The following is a 20,003-nucleotide window of genomic DNA, read 5'->3' on the forward strand; positions in this document are numbered from 1 at the left end:
TATCTCTGTCTTAACTTTTCTGAAGTTTAACCATGATATGTCTTGATACGGATGCATTTGGATTTATTCTCTTTGGTGTTTGTTCAGCCTCTTGAATGTGTAGCTTTATGTCTTTTGCAAATTTGTGTGTATTTATCTGCTATTTCAGCACTTTCTCAGCCTTCTCTCTTTCCCCTTTCATAATGAGACTGACATAAATATTAGGTCTACAGCTCCCTAAGGCTCTTTGCATTTTTTCCCTAGGCTATTTTTTAATCTGTGGTATAGTTTGAGTAATTTCCATTGTCCAATTTTCAAATTTCCTCATTCTTTCTTTCATCCCTCCATTCTGCTCTTGAACCCATCTACTGTATATATTTAGATAATTTAATAATAATAATTAATAATAATTCTAAACAATTTAGAATTGTTTAGTTCTAAAAATTTCTTTTAGAGTCTTCTTTATATCTTCTATTCATTTCCTGAGACTTCTTGTCTTTTTTATGAGTCTCTATATTTTTCATTTAAGTGTGTCTGTAATTGCTCACTGAAGAGTTTTATGATGGCTATTTTAAAATCTATGTCTAATAAGTCCGATGTCTTGTCATCTCAGTGTTGGCATCTATTGATTGCTTTTTCCTTCAGCTTAAGATCGTTTTAGTTCTTGGTATATTTTTTTTCTTCTTTTTGTTGAAGCCTACACATTTGGTGTCATCATGTTATGAGATTCTATGTCTTACTTAAGTTTTCTGTTTTTGTTGGTTTCCTCTGACACTGTTCTGTCAGAAGAGAGATCCCACCTCATTACTGCTAGATTGGAATAAAAGTCCAGGTTCCTCACTCAGTCTCTGCCAATACCCAAGGGCAGGGAGCTCCTTATTAGAAGCTGTTGGGTGGGGAGGCAGTGGAGGAGTTCTGGCTCCCACTGATACTACCCTTGGTGTTAGGGTTAGGAGTGCCTCATTATTCCTTATTATTCCCACTGTTACCAATATCAAGTGACACTAACAACTACCAACAAGAGGCAGAAGGACTCATTACTGCTAGAGAAAGTGAAGGTCCTAACTCTCCACTAGGCCTCCTCCTATGCCACTCCAGCAGAGGAGAGTGGCATCTTACTACTCTCAGTGGGGATGGAAGGCCAAGCTCCCTAGGAGGAGAGGATGGCCTCATTATTTTTTGGAAGAGATGAAAATCCTGGCTGCCTTCTTAGCTGTCTCTGAAAGCACTGTTTGAGATGAGGATGCCTCGTCACCTCAGCATTGTGGAAATCTAGGCTCTTTCTCTGGCTTTTGCTGGTGAAAGTGGGATTCAGACCACTGTGTTTGCCATGTTGTTTGGCTAGAGGCAAGTGGTTACTATCTCAACATTTTCTTTCTTGTTGGACTTTTCTTTGTTAATCCTTTGGTGAGAGGCAACCTGCTTTTGTTGGAGCTTTTGTTGTCTGTGCCTATTGATGTTTCTGGGTTGCCAGTATCTTTAGCTCCAAGTCTGGGATATACAGGGCAAAAAGAAATTTCAGGAACTTGCCACAGTATTATTCATGAGTTCTGAAGGCCCTAGTTGGTCTGCCTTCTCTTTTTCCTCTCATATTCTTCTTATATTTGTTTTATATATTATATCCAGGGGTTTTCAATGTACCTAGTGGGAAGAATAGATAAAATATGTTTATTACAACTTTCTGGAAGCAGAAATTTCTAGACTGCCAAATTTTCATGATAAGCAGGAGATCCAAGTTTAGTATAAATTCTCCTGTGTTGTCTTTTTAAATCTTGAAAACTAATTTTTAAATAACAGGTAGGCTCAGGGCACATGGGTGGCTCATTTGGTTAAATGTATGACTTTAGGTCATGATCTCGCAGCTCATGGGTTCAAGCCCCACATAAGACTGTGCTGAGAGATCAGAGCCTGGAATCTACTTCAGATTCTGTCTCCCTTTCTCTCTGCCTCTTTCTGCTCACACTCTGTCCCTGTCTCTGTCTCTCTCTCAAAAATAAACAAAAAATTTAAAAAAATTTTAAATAACAGGCAGGCTGAGTGCAAAATGTCTGTTGGCCAACAGTCTGTGTACTCTGCTCAGTTCATTAAGAAATTAACTTTCTCTCACTAAGATTTGCGATTTTTTACCTCATATGTAAATTTCATTTGTCCAGAGATGGCATTGCTCACAAACTTAACTATCAAGGGAATACCCAAGAAAGAGGAATTTATCAGGAAAAGATCACTGGACAACCGAATGTCAAAATGTCCACCCACTGAAATTCTTGTACATTATGAATAGATAATAAGCATTTAGGCTTCCACTTAGAACATGATTTTTTTTAATATATAAAATAAAATCACATAACCACATATAGAAAGTCAGCCCACTTTCCAAAACACAATACAAATTAGAGGAGATAGGATTTCCTGAGTCAGGAACACCAAAAACATTAAAAAGTAAAAAGAAAAAATTTACAGTGAAGCAGAAGAGAAATCATAAAATTTACTCAAAACAGCCAATTTCCCAAAGAAACACTGGCTCCACAGTGTTGGTAGGCACAGTCTTGTATACTTTTAATAGGTGCTGAGGGTCTTCTTTAATCTGTGTGCAGTTCAAGTATTGATATTTATAATGAGAACTTTGAATTTTAGGCATTTATATTATTATTGCCACCCTCTGTCTTATGCAAGTCTATAACTACTTGGCTAAGAAAAAAATAATTATTCAGAGGGGAAAAAAATAACTACTTCTTATAGAGTCCCTACCATGTGTTAGTGTATTAGGTTTACCACAGTATTTATTTTAATTTTTATGACAACTTTAGGAAACAGATTCTGTTATTTTCCATATTAACTGGTTGAGAAATTGAACTTAAAAGTTTATGAGTAATTTTATAAAAGCTCTGGCTAATCAGTCACCATGATAAGATTTTCATCCAGTCAAGACTTCAGTGGTCATGCTCTTAACCAGTCTGTAATATGAATTCCAAGGTGTTGAGATCACATGTTTTAAACTAGGGAAGGTGATTTTTGGCATCTAGAAATTGCATTAATGTTAAGGTACTTGGGTTGGCTACATAGCAGCAAAAACTTCCATTCCAACATTGAGTATTTGTGTCCTTCAAGCAGGTCCTGGGGTCTTGATAGGTGACTCTCAAAGATGTTTCTCAGCTTCCTGGGTCAGGAACTATAGGCTCCAGGAAACTAAGGATTCGCTCTCCTATGAGTGATTGTGGCAGCAACACCACTGTGCTTGGTGTTCAGAGCAGGTGTACTCTCTTTTTAATTGCCGATTTTCAAACAAAATTGTCCATAATAACAGGCAGTATTTGCTAAAGTATATAAATAATATAAAGTAGGAGCGTTTATGAGATCCAGAAGGGACTCTTACTGTATAAAGACAAGAGAGGGATAACTTGGCTTCTGCTGTCCTGGGACAGATTCCATGCACATTACTATGCATACAGGCTATTTCTTTGGTATAAATAGGCATCCCATTACAATGTGGTGAATAGCCAAAGAAGAGCAGAGGGTTCTAAGCTACAAATCTGTTCACCTAATATTTTCTAATGTATTGAAGAGGTAGTGAGCAACAGTAGCCTGGAGAAAAATCATTATGCTGGGTCTGGGTTGTATTTCCCATTTTAATTAAATTTTGTGTATGTCCATTCTGTCCAGGCCCTCGCCCTATGGTCCATGCTCTTTTGCATGGCCAATGAAATCAGTAAGAGCCTATCATTTGAAACTTAGAGGCATCTAAGCTATTTTGTCATATTTGCTAGGCAGAAGGCTAGTGTTTTCTGAGGATGTTTGGCATACACTTTCAGGCTAAGGGTGTCAAGTGACAGACTGAAGGGCTCTCTGGTTGCCAGTTCATATGTTAAAGAGGTTCCTTCTCATCAGCTTATCTATTGCATTCAGTGCTCTTCCCCATTTTTCTTCTTAGCAGCAGATATCCCAGCAATGAAGAGAACAGCATGTGCAGGCGTAGGTTGATGATCGGGTGGTGGTACCAGTTAGACTTCTTGTGAGCATGATCTCTGTTGGTAGGTGACTAAGGAAGGGAGGGACCGGGTGTGTTTAAGACACAGTTCTGCAAAGAAAAAAACTGATTAGAATTTGCTGAAGGTTCATTAAAGAAATCAGAAGAGTATTGTTTGCCTGTGAAGAATGGCTTATGTTACTTTTTTTCAGACCCAACTAGGTAATTGCATATTAGTCAAATATGACTTGGTACCATCACAAAGCTTCAGTAGCATGTATTTATGCCTTATACACCTTTCTTTCACTTCTATTTATTTAATGTTGATATTTGCTTTACCCCAAACCCTCTCTAGCAAAAAGAGAATATAATTAAAGATGGGTAAAATCAGTTTTGCTTTGAACTGCTTCATAGTAAAATCTTGCAGTAGTGACAGACTTATCATGTCATCTGTATTCACATAGGGAAATCAAAACATGAATTATTTCACTACTCTTTTTTCTCAAAATCTATTAAACAGCAAAATAATTAACTTACTGTATCAAGTCATTCTATTTAGGCTGATTATTTCAATATATATTAAGTTGCAAAAAGAGATTGTGTGCTCTGAACACATTTCCTTTTTATGTTTTTATCTGAGTCAGAGCATGAGTCAAAACTGAAGGCAGCATTTCTTATAATCACAGTCTTGTTGTTTTCCTTTGATGTTTTTAGGTGGCCAAGTGAAAAGTACCAAAACTTTGGCCTCCCTTTTCTGAAAGCATCGGCTCTCTGTCAGATCTGGGATAATGGACGTAAAGGACAGGCGACATCGCTCTCTGACCAGGGGACGGTGTGGCAAAGAGTGCCGCTACACAAGTTCCTCCCTGGACAGCGAAGACTGCCGTGTGCCCACGCAAAAGTCCTATAGCTCCAGTGAGACTCTGAAGGCCTATGACCACGACAGCAGGATGCACTATGGAAACCGAGTCACAGACCTCGTTCACCGGGAGTCAGATGAGTTTCCAAGACAAGGTATGTAGAGCTGACTTCACTGAGTTGCTCTGAGCTGCCTTACATTTTTGACTTGTACAGTTGTGCGTCGATCACTGAGGTTGGTAAAAACCGAAGCACAGCCTGCTGGCATCATCTCCCCATTAGAGTTTAGTGTAAGAGAACAATTCTTTCATTGACCTGTATCAGAATCCTGTGGGAATTATAGAAGTGCCTTTTTTGTCCTGGACACTGTATCCCTTGACAATTTGGTGGTTACTTTGGAGCCCCACAGTAGCAGGTTTTGATAGATGAAATAAGGTACAGCAAAGTCTGGGCTCCATAAGGAGTAGTCCTGAGTTCATTCTGAATCCCTGTCCTCAGGAACAGAAAATTAGCTGTGGTTTTTAAACTGTTTTTTTTTTTTTCCTTTCCCTTGAACCCGCCCCCATACAAACTTCCAAGAGTTCAAATTTCTACTGTTTTACACGGTGAGCTTCTCAGATTCTGTTTGAACAAATGGTAAATTGATTATAACATATTCAAACCTCCCCTGTCCTGTGTAATATATAATTTCTTTCCACCTCATATGTGGTGTTAATCTTGAGTTATGCATTTGTCTTTTGGTGTTTCAGAGCATAGGTGAACCGATGTATGTTATTTAACCAATTCCACATATATAATTCTCCCTGCTACTTACACCAAATCTTATTTGTCTTACAGTATTTTGATTTCTTAAGGGAGGAGAATATTTTTCTCAAGTGCTAACAGTTGGCATTCTCTTCATATCCAATATCCATGTGGAAGTTTGTCATCACTTGTCAGGGGTTGCTGTAAATGTATGGATATATAGACTAAAGCATAAACAGTGCTGAGAGGCAGTATGGCTACGTTGACTCACTAGCTCCATGTCTTTTGCTTTGTGTACCAGCCTTGTCGTGTGTGATTTACATTAACAGCTTAGCAAAATCACAAGTGAATACACAAAAACACAGTGAATGAGCTGGGAAGGTTCACTTGACCAGTACCAAGGGTGGAGGCCCTGCCTGCTAGATTATAGCATCATTGTTTATCACATTGATTCTTTATTTCTTGTTTCATGTTCTGTTAGTGACTATAACAGCTAATGAGATACTTCATGAGATACTTCAACTTGTGTCTTAGTTCTTTAGGACTGCTGTAACAAAAGATCATAAACTGGTAGATTATAAACAATAGAAATTTATTTTGTATATGGAGGATAGGAAGTCCAATGTGCTAGCATATTTAATTGTCTGGTGAGAGCTAGCTTCCTGGTTCATTGACAGCTGTCTTTTCCTGTGTCTTCACATAGCTGAAGAGGGCAGGGGGAGTTTTCTGGGTCATCTTTTATAAGGGCACTAAACGCATTCATAAAGGTCTATCTTCATGACTCAATCACCTCCCCAAAACCCCACCTCCAAATACCACTGGGGATTAGGTTTCAATATAAGAATTTGGAAGGGGTGTGTGTCACAAACATTTAGTCATAGCAGCTTTGAAATTCTATTCCTGGTAGAAAACACCATGCATGTGTATTTTCTCTCTGTTACACACATACCATCACACAAATACACATACATACACACATGCATGCGTGCGCACACACACACACCTAACCCAGTGGTTATTCTAAAACACATGTTCTCCTATGCTCCCATAGCCTACCTCCAGTTTTTATATTTAACAGAATATTTAAAAATTCAGCATAGAAACAGTTAAAATTGTATTTTCACTGCAATTGTAGACTTTGCAGGATACAATTTTTATTTAATCTACACTCTCATTTTCTGAGTTATCTTCATGTAAATAAAGCACACTTCAAACAAGGGGTGGGTTACTTGAAAATTGCTCTGTATCACATGTCTTTGATCTGTGAGTAACTTCAACAAATGTTTTATTTCACTGAGTTGTCTCCTGACCCCAAAGTGCATGAGTGGGAATTGGGGGAAAATATGAAAAATCACAGCTTAATTAATTAAGGGAGTGTTCAAATTTCCAGTATAGAATAATAGGACCCTTATTTGTTATTTCCAAGAGCATCTCTAATACAAAACACAAATATTCTGAAAGGTGATGCACATTCAGCATGGTTGAAAGCCTTTCATTTTCTGCTGTATTTTTGGTTTTATTTATAGTGTTACTGCATACACTCTTGTTTCTTATGATTCTGTGCTGAAATGTAGACCCTTTTTCCTTAGTCTCATTAAAGGTGCATCCTGGTTTCTGGATCATTGTGCAGTGAGCTGTAGATCCTAGATTATTGTTGAATTGTGGATTGTCCTGTCACCTTTTCCCTTATTAATATTTACATAAAATGAAATCAAATGCTTGGGATTTTATGTTCAAATATACCTTTATTCTTCCTGTTTAATCTTGTTCCTCTCCATTGATAATAATGGAAGTTGCTTGGCCATATCAAACTCATAGCTTTGCAATTAACAATTCACACATGCCGTGTGTTGTTATTGAGCCCATATTTGTTTGTGTAATGTGTTTGCATGAATTAAAAACTGTGCAGGCCAAAAGTAGAAATGAAAAGGCATTGGAAAGTATTTGCATATGCAAGTGCAATTCCTTCTGAAGACATCTATGAATTTATGCATGAAAGTGTAGTCAGAGTCTGAGTGGATCTACTTTGATGGGTTCTAAAATTGAACTCAGGAAGTAAATAAGCACATATTTAAAGAGAGGAAGAACAGGAGATACAATCTGGTGAGCATCACATTCAACGTGAAACTTAGCTACTACAGAGAGGGTTAAAATAAATTTTACTCTCAGCAATAACAATAATTTTTAAATGTCATGCATTTCTCATTTTATTTTCTTATTCATGAAATCAAAGAGCAGGATCATTTCAGAACTTATTAGCCTAGAGATACATTAGCAAGGATCATGGTGGGATCATCTCCTGTGGTATTCTTATTTAAAACCCAAGACACTGATCATAAAACAAACATGCTTCTCACATTCAAGCAAGTTTGGCAAACACAGTTGGATGACTCTTCCGTTGCTCAGAGTGGAAAAGAATTGCCAGCTAGTAAAAGTGATGTGGGGCCAGGGTCAGACCCTGTCCAGTTCCCCTGCAAGTATCTGCAAGTATCAAAGGCAAGAAGCTGCCAGATCCCAGCAGGAGAGATAGGCTAGATGTTCCCATGAGAAGCTTATGGAAGCTCTCATCAAATTATATCTTCTTTGCTTGCTTTCAGCACAGAATCAGCCTCTGCTGCTAAGGAGAGACAATGCAAATTACCTGTCTGGCCTCTATTATTCTGGATCCTCCTGGTGTGAAGGGTGAAAAATGCTGACCTTAGGTCTATGGCCATTGGAGTAATTAGTAATTAGTAAATGACTAATTCTGCACTGAATAGCACCCTAGTAGTCTGAGAGTTAATGCACCTGACAAAACTGACCAGTGGTCTGATCTCTGGTTAGACCTAGCCCCAGGATAACCTGTGAAATAGATGCCACTTTAAATAATGAAGGTCAGCCAAGTGCCCAGGCAGATTGTCTGAGCTTGTTCTTTGGGACCCTGACGTTAGGGTGTAGAGCAGCACGACACACAAGACATTTTCCCATGGCTTGGGAGCCTAAAGTTAGAGCTGAGCTCTGCTTTGCATATTTATGTGCCTGTGACTCTGGTCCACACTCTATGTCTCACCATTTTCAGGTGTATTAAACATGATTAACAAGAACAACAAAAGAATAATGGCTGATGTTCACTGAGCACTTTTTATATGTTAGATGTCAGTATGAGAATTTTGCTTATATTGATTCAGATAATGTTCAAAACAATATTGTGAAGTGGATTTTATTAGTATCCCCTTTTTCATGGATAAGGAAGCTGAGGCATGGAGAGGTTAAATAAATCATCCCAAGGTCATAAATGTAGGAATTGATGAAGATAGCATTTAAATCCAGGAAGTTGGATTCAAGAGCTATGTTTGGAACTTGAGCCACTGTGTTTGATCACCTCCCAAATAAGTAAATAAATAAACAAAAATAAGACATTAAAGCCTAAGTCAAAAGCTATGGTGTTCAGTTTATAAAATTTTTAAATATCGACACCTTTAAACATTTCTGACTATAGGAACTACAGCTGCTAACGTTGATTGAATGTACAATGAACAAGACCACCAGCTCTGATGATGTATATTCCTATTCTCACCCATTTGCCTCCATTTCCATGGCTGTCCCAGACTCCCTGCGAGCCTGCCCACTTATACTAGCTCTCCACCACTGCTGTAGGAAAAAGTTCCTGCTGTCAGAATGTGTGCTAGGCTGTCTGCACCGATTCTTGGCCCTCGCCTATAGTCATCACCTCTTTGCACAACCTCTCAACCTGGAACACTAACCAAGAAAGGTGTTGCTATCTAAATGATATTGCTCAGGTAAGCAGAACTGACTGGTTTCTATGCTAGGCAAGGCCCAGTGGGCCAGAGAGTTCAGCCAGGCTTCTCATGGCTCAAAAAGCCTTTCTTTCCAGTTAGTAGCTCTCAAGTCTCTCGAGAGGGGGCCAAGATTGAATTCTTTCTCTGCATTTCGGGCTGTCTCTTTGGGTCAAGGTTGAAGAAAGAATTGGGGGAAGATTGGATTTTTGAAAATATGCTTCCATCAGTTCTCTCAATCGGTTCTAGCACAGAAATCACTTTCACCTACCCTTTGATGCACTGAAAAAATCCATAAAGACATAAACACATACATTTTAGGCTAAGTTTGGTTTTGGTAGTTTATAAGCCAATTTTCTTTCTTGTGGTCTTTAAAATAATTCGGGCAATATGTTTTACTCTGTGTAATTTGGCATAGCATAAATTTAACCTGTGTTAATGAGTTAAAAACTCACTAGTAAGCTAAAGTGTTATCTGAATTCATTCAATCAGTGTATAGAAGAGTTGTTGAAATACTCGGGAAACCTGTGAGCATTTCTGCCTGTATCATTGTCTTAAAGTAGTTATTTTTCCACTGCACCCAAAGCAACAGTTAGAAAGATTCTGTTTTGAAAACCCTAGACCTTTACCTACAAAGAACATGTTTTAAGTTTTAGTGAAGTTCAAAAGTTTGTCAGGTGAGTATTTGGAAGGCTAAAAAGTACCTTGAAAAGATTGCTTTTAATTTATTCATTTATTCTCCCACATCTAGGCAGAACTTCTTTTCATAAACTCAGCTGAGAATAAAATGCTGCTTCTTATTTTTTGGCTGTGTTGTTGAGTTGTTTTTTGTTTTTTTGTTTTTTTTTTTTTCTTTTTAGGAAAAGAGAATCTATAACCGTTCAGTGTAATATGATCCATTGTCTCCTTGCTGACTAACTTGAATCCTTTTAGCTTCCTTTGATAGGCATAGGGGAGAGCAGTTAAGAATGCAGACCCACAGCTAAACTGTATTCCAGTACTGATGGGTTCCATTAGTGTGAGCTTGATCCACTTCTAGAACATAGACTCTCTAAATCCTATTTTCCCCCTCCGTGAAAGTTCCCACCATTATAGTTATTGGGATCATTATGATTATGCATTCATCATTCTTTGGATGCTGCCAGTGTTTTAATAGGCACTGAATAAATGCTGGTGGTTATCATGATTGTCATTTTAAGCCTGTTGCCAACAAAAGTGGTCATCATCTGGTCTCCGCCTCTCATAATATTTCATGCAAGAGAAATATTTTTTGCCTCAGATTTGTTTCTTATGACTTGTAAAAACTCTGACATCTTCAAATCCAGAAGTTTTCTTCCAGTCATTGATAGAGCGTGTTTGACTCCCTATGTGCCATAACTTTTGCTACCAAAGATGAACATAAGTCATACATTATTTTCTTATTTTTAGAAAGGAAGGAAAGATACCATCTAACAACTGTCAGCTGATTTCAACATACTGTAAGAGAGTTGCTAGTCAGACAATTTTACAAGTGAAAGAAAGAAAGATGCTCTAAGGCAGTGTCATTGGATACAAGCTTTTTTTTAATGATGTTCATTTTATGGCATATAAACGTGAATTTTAGGGCTGGGTTTAATTAAGAGAAGACTTTATCCATATAAACTCTAGAGAAAAGTAATCCATTGTCATCACTCTATGTCCTTGTCACCTAGTGATTCAGTCTCCTCTGGATTTTCTTTATTGTAGTTATTGCTCTTCTAGGATTAAATATATATTTTTCAAACTCTGCTCTTTATGTTTGCCCAATTATTGTCCTTTAAACAGTTCTCTATTGTCAACTCTGCGTTCAACTGTAGATCTAACTTTTTTCAATTGTATTTCTTTTTCTGCTCTTTTTCTGTGGTAATTCTCCACTTTCACCCTTATCCCTCCGCTTTTTCTTTTCCACGGCACTTTCTCTGTAACACTCTAGTTCATATAACTTCAACATTCACTGTTTCCACTCTGCAAGGCTTTTTCAGTTACAAGTGAATGTAAGACAATATTCCTGCTGAAATGAGCTTATGCAAAAAATATGATGCTTTGTCTTATATCACTGGAGAATCTAACAATGCTTACACATACCATCTCTTATTTCTCATTCTCTATAATTGTCTTTATTCCTTGGAGATATGTATTTGAAGATGTCTGATGATAACCCCACTCCCATATTCTCTGCCCTCTGTAACATCACTGGAAAGAGTCAGATTCAGAGAAATGGGGCATGTGTCACTCGGATTTTACCTGGTCATGTTTTAGACTTAAGCCTACTTTGTGCTTGGAGATAGCTGTGGTAAGTGCCTCCTAAAGCTGGTGGAATGAATTCCAAATAGGAAAGTCGGGTTCTGATATCAGGAGTGGGTAAGGAATACTAACTGGCCTCATAACAAATGCTCCCTACCCTGCTAATGCTCAAGTCTAAGATAAATGGTCTTCCCAAGGTCCATTTAGACTTTTCTAACTGCTCCTGGAGTATGTCTTTTGAAATAGTCCAGTAAGAAACTTAATTGTCTTTTCCTCAAAGTCTGTTTCCATTTTTATATCCTAGCTTTTGGTAACTAGTTTCACAACTCTTACATTTTGGTCTTCCAAGAAGACTCTATCTTTTTTTTTTCCTTTATATTGATATTCACCAGATTATGATGGTTATTCTTTCTTATCTTTTTGTCTAATTTCCTCATTCCATGTTAAGCGTCCAGCATTTCAAGACTGGAAAACTACTTCAACATTTAAATTGCCTCCTTCCCTTAGTCCTTTCTCTGATACTTTTTTTTTTGTATCATAGATAGTATTGCATTTCTAAAACATCACCCTGTTTTTGCCCCTTTACCTTAATTAAATATATTTTGTGGTACCCATGAGGCAACTGTGTTAGGTTATGGAATATAGTAACGAATAATGCAAACATGGTCTGTAAGCACACAAAGCTTGGCAATCTTGGAGAAGAAAGATATAATAGACATGTACCTAGGTACTTCTGATAAACACCACAAAAGAAAATAGCGTCTGGTTCTGAAGTGGCATCTAACTCAGAATTGTGCATCAGGAATCTCAGAAATTGTGACGTCCTTTCATACACTTGAAGGATAAGGAGTTGGATGCTCAGAGTGGCAAGAAGGAGTTTTCAGGCAAAAGATAAGGCATATGCAAAGGTCCAAAGATGGCAGAACTTGGTCATTCCAAGAATCTAAAAGTTCAGGTTAGCTGAACGTGAAGTGGGGACAAATGAGCTAGAGTGGTAGCGTAAAACCAGGTCATGAAGGCTTTTTGAGGAGATAATTCTGGCTTCTGTTTCCAGAACATATTACAGAGAGACAAGATGCTCAGTGAGGTAGATTAGGAGAGTGTGTTTCATTGAGGCAAGAGAGTTTAATAGTCTGAACTGGAATAATGGAGATGGTTTGAAAAATGTTGTGCTACAAAGATTGTTGACTTTTTAGGACACTGTAAAATTAGAGGCAGCTATATTGTTTTGGGACTCTTGGGCATTGACTGCTTTCTTCTCCTGCAAAGAGAATATTACCTTTTTGATGTTGAGTTTACTTAAAGATACAGGAAAGGTCAATGTTTGTAAATAAGCCCTTAAATGTAAGTGCATAGATTGTTAGTTCAAATTCTCCTGGAATGGTTACATAGGCCTGTAAATAAGCCCTTAGATGTAAGTGCATAGATTGTTAGTTCAAATTCTCCTGCAATGGTTACATAAGCCTAAGCATAAAAATGTAACATTGTTACAAGAATTTGGATTTTTTTTTCCCCTCAACATTTTTAGGTGCCTGCTTATGCAAAGAGTAGCATCAGCAGCAGACTACCTCCTATGGATACAGGGCAAGTAAAATACAGGAAAAAAAAAAGCATCATGCTCTACCCACCTCCTTTCCACATGATCACAATACCTTGTTTGTTCTCTGTCTTTGGCTAAATAAATAAAAAAAGCTCATAGCATGTGTGTGGGGGCATATGTGTGTGTGTACAAGTGAGTGTGTATTTTATTTCTGCCGATTGATAACTTGACTAGCCAAGCTGAGGATGTTTAGAATGTGGGATCAAAACTTTCTGGCAACTGATGAGACAAGCAAGGTGAGGGAGAGAAGAAGATTCAAGGACTGAAGTTTCTGGTTATGGCAACTGTCCAAATGTTAGTACTAATCACTGGGGTTTTGAAACAGGGGATGAGCTGATGTGTGGGTAAAGTTAGTATGTGCAACTGTGGACCTTTTGAGTTGGAGGTGCCCTTAGGCCATGCACATGTAGATGCTTAATAGGCAGTTGAATGTACAGTTCTAAATTCTGCTGAGAGATTTGTGCTGGATAGAGATTCAGGAGTTGACAGCTAATAATGTTCATGGGACTCAGTGTGATCATCCAGGAAAAATGTGCAAGGAAAGAAAGAAGAAGCCCACATAGGAGCACAGCTGATCAATGGACAGGAAAAAGAAGAAGATCATCCAAACAGAGTGGGGAGGGGGGGACTTACTTTGCATCCTCTACTCAGTCTGAACTTGACCGACTCTTCCAGGCATAAATAAATAAAACAGTACTAGTTTTATTTCCCACTCCCCTACTCAGAGTTGGCCTCCTTTTGAACCCCTAAATCAGAGATCACAAAGTTAATGCACACAGGCATACTTAGCCCCTAGATATACTTAGCTGGGCTTATAAATTGCCTTAAAAATTTTGAATCCAGTGCCTGTAGCCAGTCTATTCACATTCCTCTTTGCCACAGGCCACATATCTTGCCTTTTGTCTTATACCAGTTCTCCCTTTTAGTCATTGACTTTACATACCCGACCCCCAAAGGCTCTAATGATAGCAAATATAGTGTGTACTTCCTATGTCCATTTCTTCTTTGTAGAATACATATCTGCCCATTCCAAATATTTTCTTCACACAAGGCTTAATGTATAGACCACTTCTTCGGTGAAACCTCTGCCATCTGATCTCTGGTGGCCCTTCACAAGCTGTTATTATTACTACTATCCTCTGTATGGGTGACTCAGCATACCCAGCCCATGGATTTCTGACTCCTGTGACTAGAGAGATAAACAAAGTGCTCTGCAGTTTTGTGCAGTGACTCATGGATGAAACTACAAGAGAATTTATTCTTATTAGTGGCTTGTTTCCTGTTCCAAGAAAAAGAATTTAAAGCACAGTTCAGAAAAGGAACTTAAACATGTGGGTTGTGTGTCTGTCCATCATGACAGTATCCAATCCCACATTGTGAAATGCCAGCTTGCAAGAGTTTTCTGCAATGCACTCTGACGCTCACATATTGAATTGCGTGAACATTTGCTTTTTGTGAGTATCACGGTAATACTATCAGATTTTCCACGCTGGTGCCACATACTGCGGTTATGCCTCTGTGGAGACCTACTGTGTCATATGTGTAGGAGGCCTTTGGTGCAGTGTGATCTGTGACAGGATGTAATTCCAACTGGAAGCTTTAGAGAAACTGCTGGGAGAAATGGAGTAATTGCCAAAGTCGGACTCACTATGCCTTACAGTCTGGGTCTGGGAGTGGTGCTGCCCCACCCACTGATGAATCATCCCACTGATATTATCAAAGGAGACATTACATTTTCAGTGTCATGTTTTAGGTTTATAATTTAATTTTCAGCTCTGGCAATTCCAGAAGCATCCCCAGGGACGTATGAAGAGGAGGAGGCTGGTGTGTACCCAAAATGAATTTGTGTTCATTTCTTGAGCACCTTAATTGGCATGCATATCTCACAAGCCCTCTTTCTCTCTCTCTGCTGCAGCCAAACTCCCTTGTACCAAGATACTCAATATTCCTCCTGCACTGACTGCTTTCCTTTCCACTCAACCTCAAGTCAGATCTACTTTAGTAATAAATCTCTGCTGGGAGCCATCAGAACAAATACTGAGTGTGCACATAGATATTAAAAATAAGTGCAACACAGACTTATTTAATAATGTCCAACAGTCTTTTATAATATTTGGAGTATTTTCCCAACATTACAATGAGCATTATCTTTAATGCATTTTTTTCCAAGATAGAATGGTCTTTTTGGGAATAAGAAAAAAAAAAAAAAAAAAAAAAGAGAACAAATCAGATGGGCTCTGTTGTATTCCCAGCTGAACCTGTTATCCTCCTTCCTTTTTAGGTCTTTTTCTTTGGCCAGAACCACAAAATGTGAAGCTTCTCTTTGTTCACCCTGATTTATGAATAGTAGGCATTGGGCAGTTGCTATCCCAGTGGGATGCATTTTATTTTAAAAATAGTTTGAAACACTTCCTTTTAAATCCCTCCACGTCTACAGCCACCTTGACTGTATAATACATGTTTCTCAGTTCGTCCTTGTACAGTTAAAGTCCATTTCACGTATGGGAATTAAAGCACAGAATTTACTTGTAGCACTTTGAACTAAAATGTTGAATTTATTTAGAGAGTAATTCCAGTGGATTAAATATATTTCTATGGATCTGTTTGCTGGAACATTGATAGAAAGGAGAAATACTACTTCTAATGTCCTCAAAAAAAAAAAAAAAATCCAGTCAACTTCAGGATGAATATCCATAGCCAAAACAAAGTCTTCTCAAAATGACTGCAAATTCAGGTGACACTACCAACTTTAAAAATACCTCTGTTCACCTGACAGCCTTGGGTTCAAGTTCTTCTTAGTTTACAGTGACAATTCGGTGAATGTTTATATTCTGACCCCCATTTGTATGTGATGCAAAAGCCCTGCCTGGAGATGACCCACTTAACACTTTCTGCTTCACAAACCCAGAGACTGAACAGCAGGGAGCCTACAGCAAAGTGCTGAGTTGTCTTAGCTGAGCAGTGAGGGGACAGTGAATGTGGCCACAGCACCCTGCCATTTCTGTCTCTGAATCAGGGGAACCTCATTAGATGCTTCTGGGGAGTTCTGAAAAGTTCCCATGCTCAAGCCCTTCCCAGGACTAATTAAATATGAATCACTGGGGTGTTGTACTCGGGTATCAATATTTTTATATAAACATCTCAAGGGATTGAGTGTAACTGGACAAACTCTATATAGAGTATAACCATTTCCTTGGTAACTGATCGCATTTCAAACATACAGGGACTCATGCTTAGCATAGTGACTTGGAATCTCACTTTTTACTCAAAAGCCCATAATTCTAGTTTCAGTCAAGCTTCCTAATTCTTAGAGGGTTTTGCTTAGTAAATGCCATGTAATGAGGAGCTCATTACACAGGATTTCCAAACCAGGAATGAGCAGGCATCTGCTCACTGTGTCCCAAGTATTGCACATCCTCGGTTGCCAGCATCCACCTCTTTGTTCTGAGTCAGAAGAAGCAAGTGGACCAATTCTTTTAGCCTTCCTACTTCTTTTTTTTTTAATTTTTTTAACATTTATTTATTTTTGAGAGACAGAGAGAGAACATGAGTGGGGAAGAGGCAGAGAGAGAGGGAGACACAGAATCCAAAGCAGGCTCCAGGTTCTGAGCTGTCAGCACAGAGCCTGATGTGGGGCTCGAACTCACAAACATTGAGATCATAACATGAGCCGAAGTCGGACACTTAACCAGCTGAGCCACCCAGGTGCCCCTAGCCTTCCTACTTCTTATCTGACATTTGGTTAAACATTAAAAGTGAGGATTTAATTCGAGCATCTGGCTTGGCATGTAGCATGTAATCAATTAATTATATCAATGGATCTAACATCTTCACCATCAAAGCAGTAATGGTGATTTGAAGCCTATTGGAAGAAACACCATCAAAGTATGTTTATTTTGAAAGTGAAGCCAGTGAGGAAAGACCATGTTAATGGGGGGTCCCTACTTGCTTTTCACTGTGAATATTTGTTAAGTCTAGGAATAGTTCAAGTAAGTGTGAAAAGTCCAACATTCATAAGAGAACACCAGTAAGGTTAAGGAATGAAGCAAGCTGTGTTTTCAACTGTGTATCATGGGGGATACTGTCCCAATTTGGATTGTGTGTGTTCAGGCAGTGCCTTTCAGCTGTGGAAGTTTGGTGCTTTTGGAGAATTCAAGTCTAGTGTTCTAGATGTCACAACTTTTCAAGAAAATGAGAAATCTGGATCTTTTTCTCCATAAAATCCTCAGGTTTTAAATGTTGTAATGTACTCTTGGAGCATGTTAAGTAAGCTCTACACAGCATGCTGGCTTTTTTCCTCACCCTGGAATTTTCTGACAGTAAGTTGCTGAATGCCCTTGAGGATGAAGACAGTCAAGTATAAGCAATCCCAGAATTAGCACCCATAGAGCCACCTTGATCAGTGGGTTCAGAAGTCAATGGATAGGAAGCTGATGATATATGCTTCTCTCCTTCATCCTGAGAAACACAGCCGAAGGCTCCTTGGAAGGTTCCAGCACCATCAATACCAGGTACCCACAGCGGTGGACAAGTCTATCACTCTTCCTTATATTGGCTCTCCCTCCTGTCCTGTTTTCACCCCGTCCCTTACTTCTCTTTTGAATCACTTCCTAAATACAGTATGTATTCACAAGAATTCTTCTCAGCCTTTGCTCTCAGGGCACAGTGTGTTAAGACCTTTGGCAGCTAAATAATTTTGAGGTACACTATGTAGGCCAAATCAAGACTGTCTATCTGGGAGATGTAGCTCCCAAAACTGCCAGCATAGGACATCTTCACTGGGAAATGGTTGATTTAACAAGAAGGTGCTGAGCTTGCATTACAGATTTACTAAATTTACTAAATTTTAGAATGTTTGTGATTTGCTTTTTATTTTGTTTTACATAAGAAACATTATGATTTCTGTTTGGCTGGTTAGTTTTTTTTTTAATTAATAAACTTTTAATTTTAGAATACTTTTAGATTTCTCTGAAAGTTGCAAAAATATTGAGTTCCATGGTTGGTTGTTTTTGTTGTTGTTGCTTTTAGTTCATGTGCAATTTCTCACTACATGCCTAGGAAACATGATATTGGTTTCTCCCCCTTGGAAGCCATCACATTAGATCTCTGTGCAGAATAGCAAGCTGTAAATATGCCCTTTAAGTTCCTCGAGGATGAACACAGTGCCTCATTCATCTTTCCTTCCCCTTTTGTACCAGCTACAGTGCCATTCACAGAGACATTTAATACATGTTTGTTGATCAGAGGTTCCCATCATACACTAGAATCTGGAGGGATCATATCTGGTCCAAAATTTCTCCCACACCCTTTCCTACCCCCTTTCCACCTCCTCATAGGGCATCTGTGTTATTTCAGTTTGGCTACAGTAGATTGGGAAGGAGCACTGGAAGGCAAGTTTTTATACTCAAAGCTGACTTTGCCAGACCCCCTACTCTCTCTGCATGATCAAGTGATCTTTGTTGCCAAACAAAGCCAGAGCTGCCTCTTGGCCGCCCCCGGTACCATGAGAGCTTTCTAGGACATGCCTGTGCACTGCATGTCAGAATGTATTTTTAGCCAAACTCTGAGTGAAAGCCAACATGCATTTTGTTTCTTTTTTATATCCTCTAAGCACATATCTTACTTGTTTTCTGGGTGACTAACAAAAACAGTAATAATAGCACATGCTGTAATTTCAGCTTCAGATTTCAGAGACCTTTATAAAGTCTTTTATTAACCCTTTCCAGGAAACTCAAATGGCTTGATCTCAAAGCTGTAAGAACTAGAATTAATATCTGTGTGAACAACTTGCTTTTGTTCAACCTCAGTTTACATCTTAAGAAAATGATTTGTCATAGAATGTTTAATTATGTAGTAGCTTAATACTGTAAGCTACTTGCTTTTAGTCTTTAACAGAATTAGAAGGATTCAGCATGCTAAGGCAGGGATTCAGCATATTTTATAAAGGGCTGGGTCAGAGATGAAATGAACAGAAGGAATCTTCTTTCATAGAGTTTTGTTGTTTTTTTTTAAATGATAATACTTCTCATTGCATACTTTTTTAATGTTTATTTTTGAGAGAGAGAGAGAGAGAGAGAGACTGAGCGAGCATGAGTAGGGGAGGGGCAGAGGGAGAGAGAGTGGAAGATACAAAATCTGAAGCAGGCTCCAGGCTCCAAGCCATCAGCACAGAACCCGATGTGGGGTGTGAACCCACAAACTGTGAGATCATGACCTGAGCCAAAAGTAGACACTTAACCAACTGAGCCACCCAGGCACCCCTCATTGCATACTTTTGAAACACTGGGTATTCTTCAGTGACCTTAGATGTATCAATTCACTATCACCCCATTTTAAAAATGGAAAGACTGAAATACAAAGATCATGATAATCAGAGCTAAGGGGACAGTGGGAATTCATTTGAGGATTTTTCAGCTGGAGAGCAATAGAATGTTACTAAGGTACAAAGAAGTCCCTGACTTCTCAGAAACAAGTCCTAAGGAAGAGTGTAAGCAGGAAGAACAGGTAAAAGCCCTCCAGGAATACTTTAAGGGGAAACAGCCTTCCACTTCCTAGAGGTGGTTCAAGTGTGTCTGACAGAAACTTGGAGTCTCTGAGTTCATTTATACACTGAAGGCAATAAGCTCACTCCTTGAACTGAATTTGCTGAGAGTTACAGATATGAGCAATGGATGTCTTGCGGAGCACGAAGAAAGCACGTTTCAGTCAGATCATGGCCCTTATCCTTAAGTCTTGCTTTTCCGACCAGAACAGTGGGTCCAATCCTTTTCTCCATTATCTTAGACCATGTACCCTCCACTAGCTTCCTACCCCATGCCAC

General features: G+C 38.7%; 1 protein-coding gene and 1 long non-coding RNA gene across 12 annotated transcripts in view; one reads left to right on the top strand and one right to left on the bottom strand.

The window, feature by feature from the left end:
- Window positions 1-20,003, top strand: part of TENM2 (teneurin transmembrane protein 2) — a 1,291,685-nt gene that overhangs the window by 344,588 nt on the left and 927,094 nt on the right. For all 9 annotated transcript variants that reach the window (XM_060634955.3, XM_060634958.3, XM_078446587.2 and 6 more), the window contains exon 3: window positions 4,658-4,957. In XM_060634955.3, coding sequence (XP_060490938.2) covers window positions 4,732-4,957 — 226 coding nt within the window. In that variant the 5' untranslated portion in view covers window positions 4,658-4,731. The remainder of the gene's footprint in view (window positions 1-4,657; window positions 4,958-20,003) is intronic.
- The window catches only part of LOC132680968 (uncharacterized), a 47,311-nt gene continuing 30,522 nt past the window's right edge, over window positions 3,215-20,003 (bottom strand). For all 3 annotated transcript variants that reach the window (XR_009610783.2, XR_009610782.2, XR_009610784.2), the window contains one exon: window positions 3,215-4,054. This is a non-coding gene — a long non-coding RNA (uncharacterized LOC132680968). The remainder of the gene's footprint in view (window positions 4,055-20,003) is intronic.

Source organism: Panthera onca, chromosome A1, assembly GCF_046562875.1.
Source record: "Panthera onca isolate mPanOnc1 chromosome A1, mPanOnc1 haplotype 2, whole genome shotgun sequence".
Classification (NCBI taxonomy): Eukaryota; Metazoa; Chordata; class Mammalia; order Carnivora; family Felidae; genus Panthera; species Panthera onca.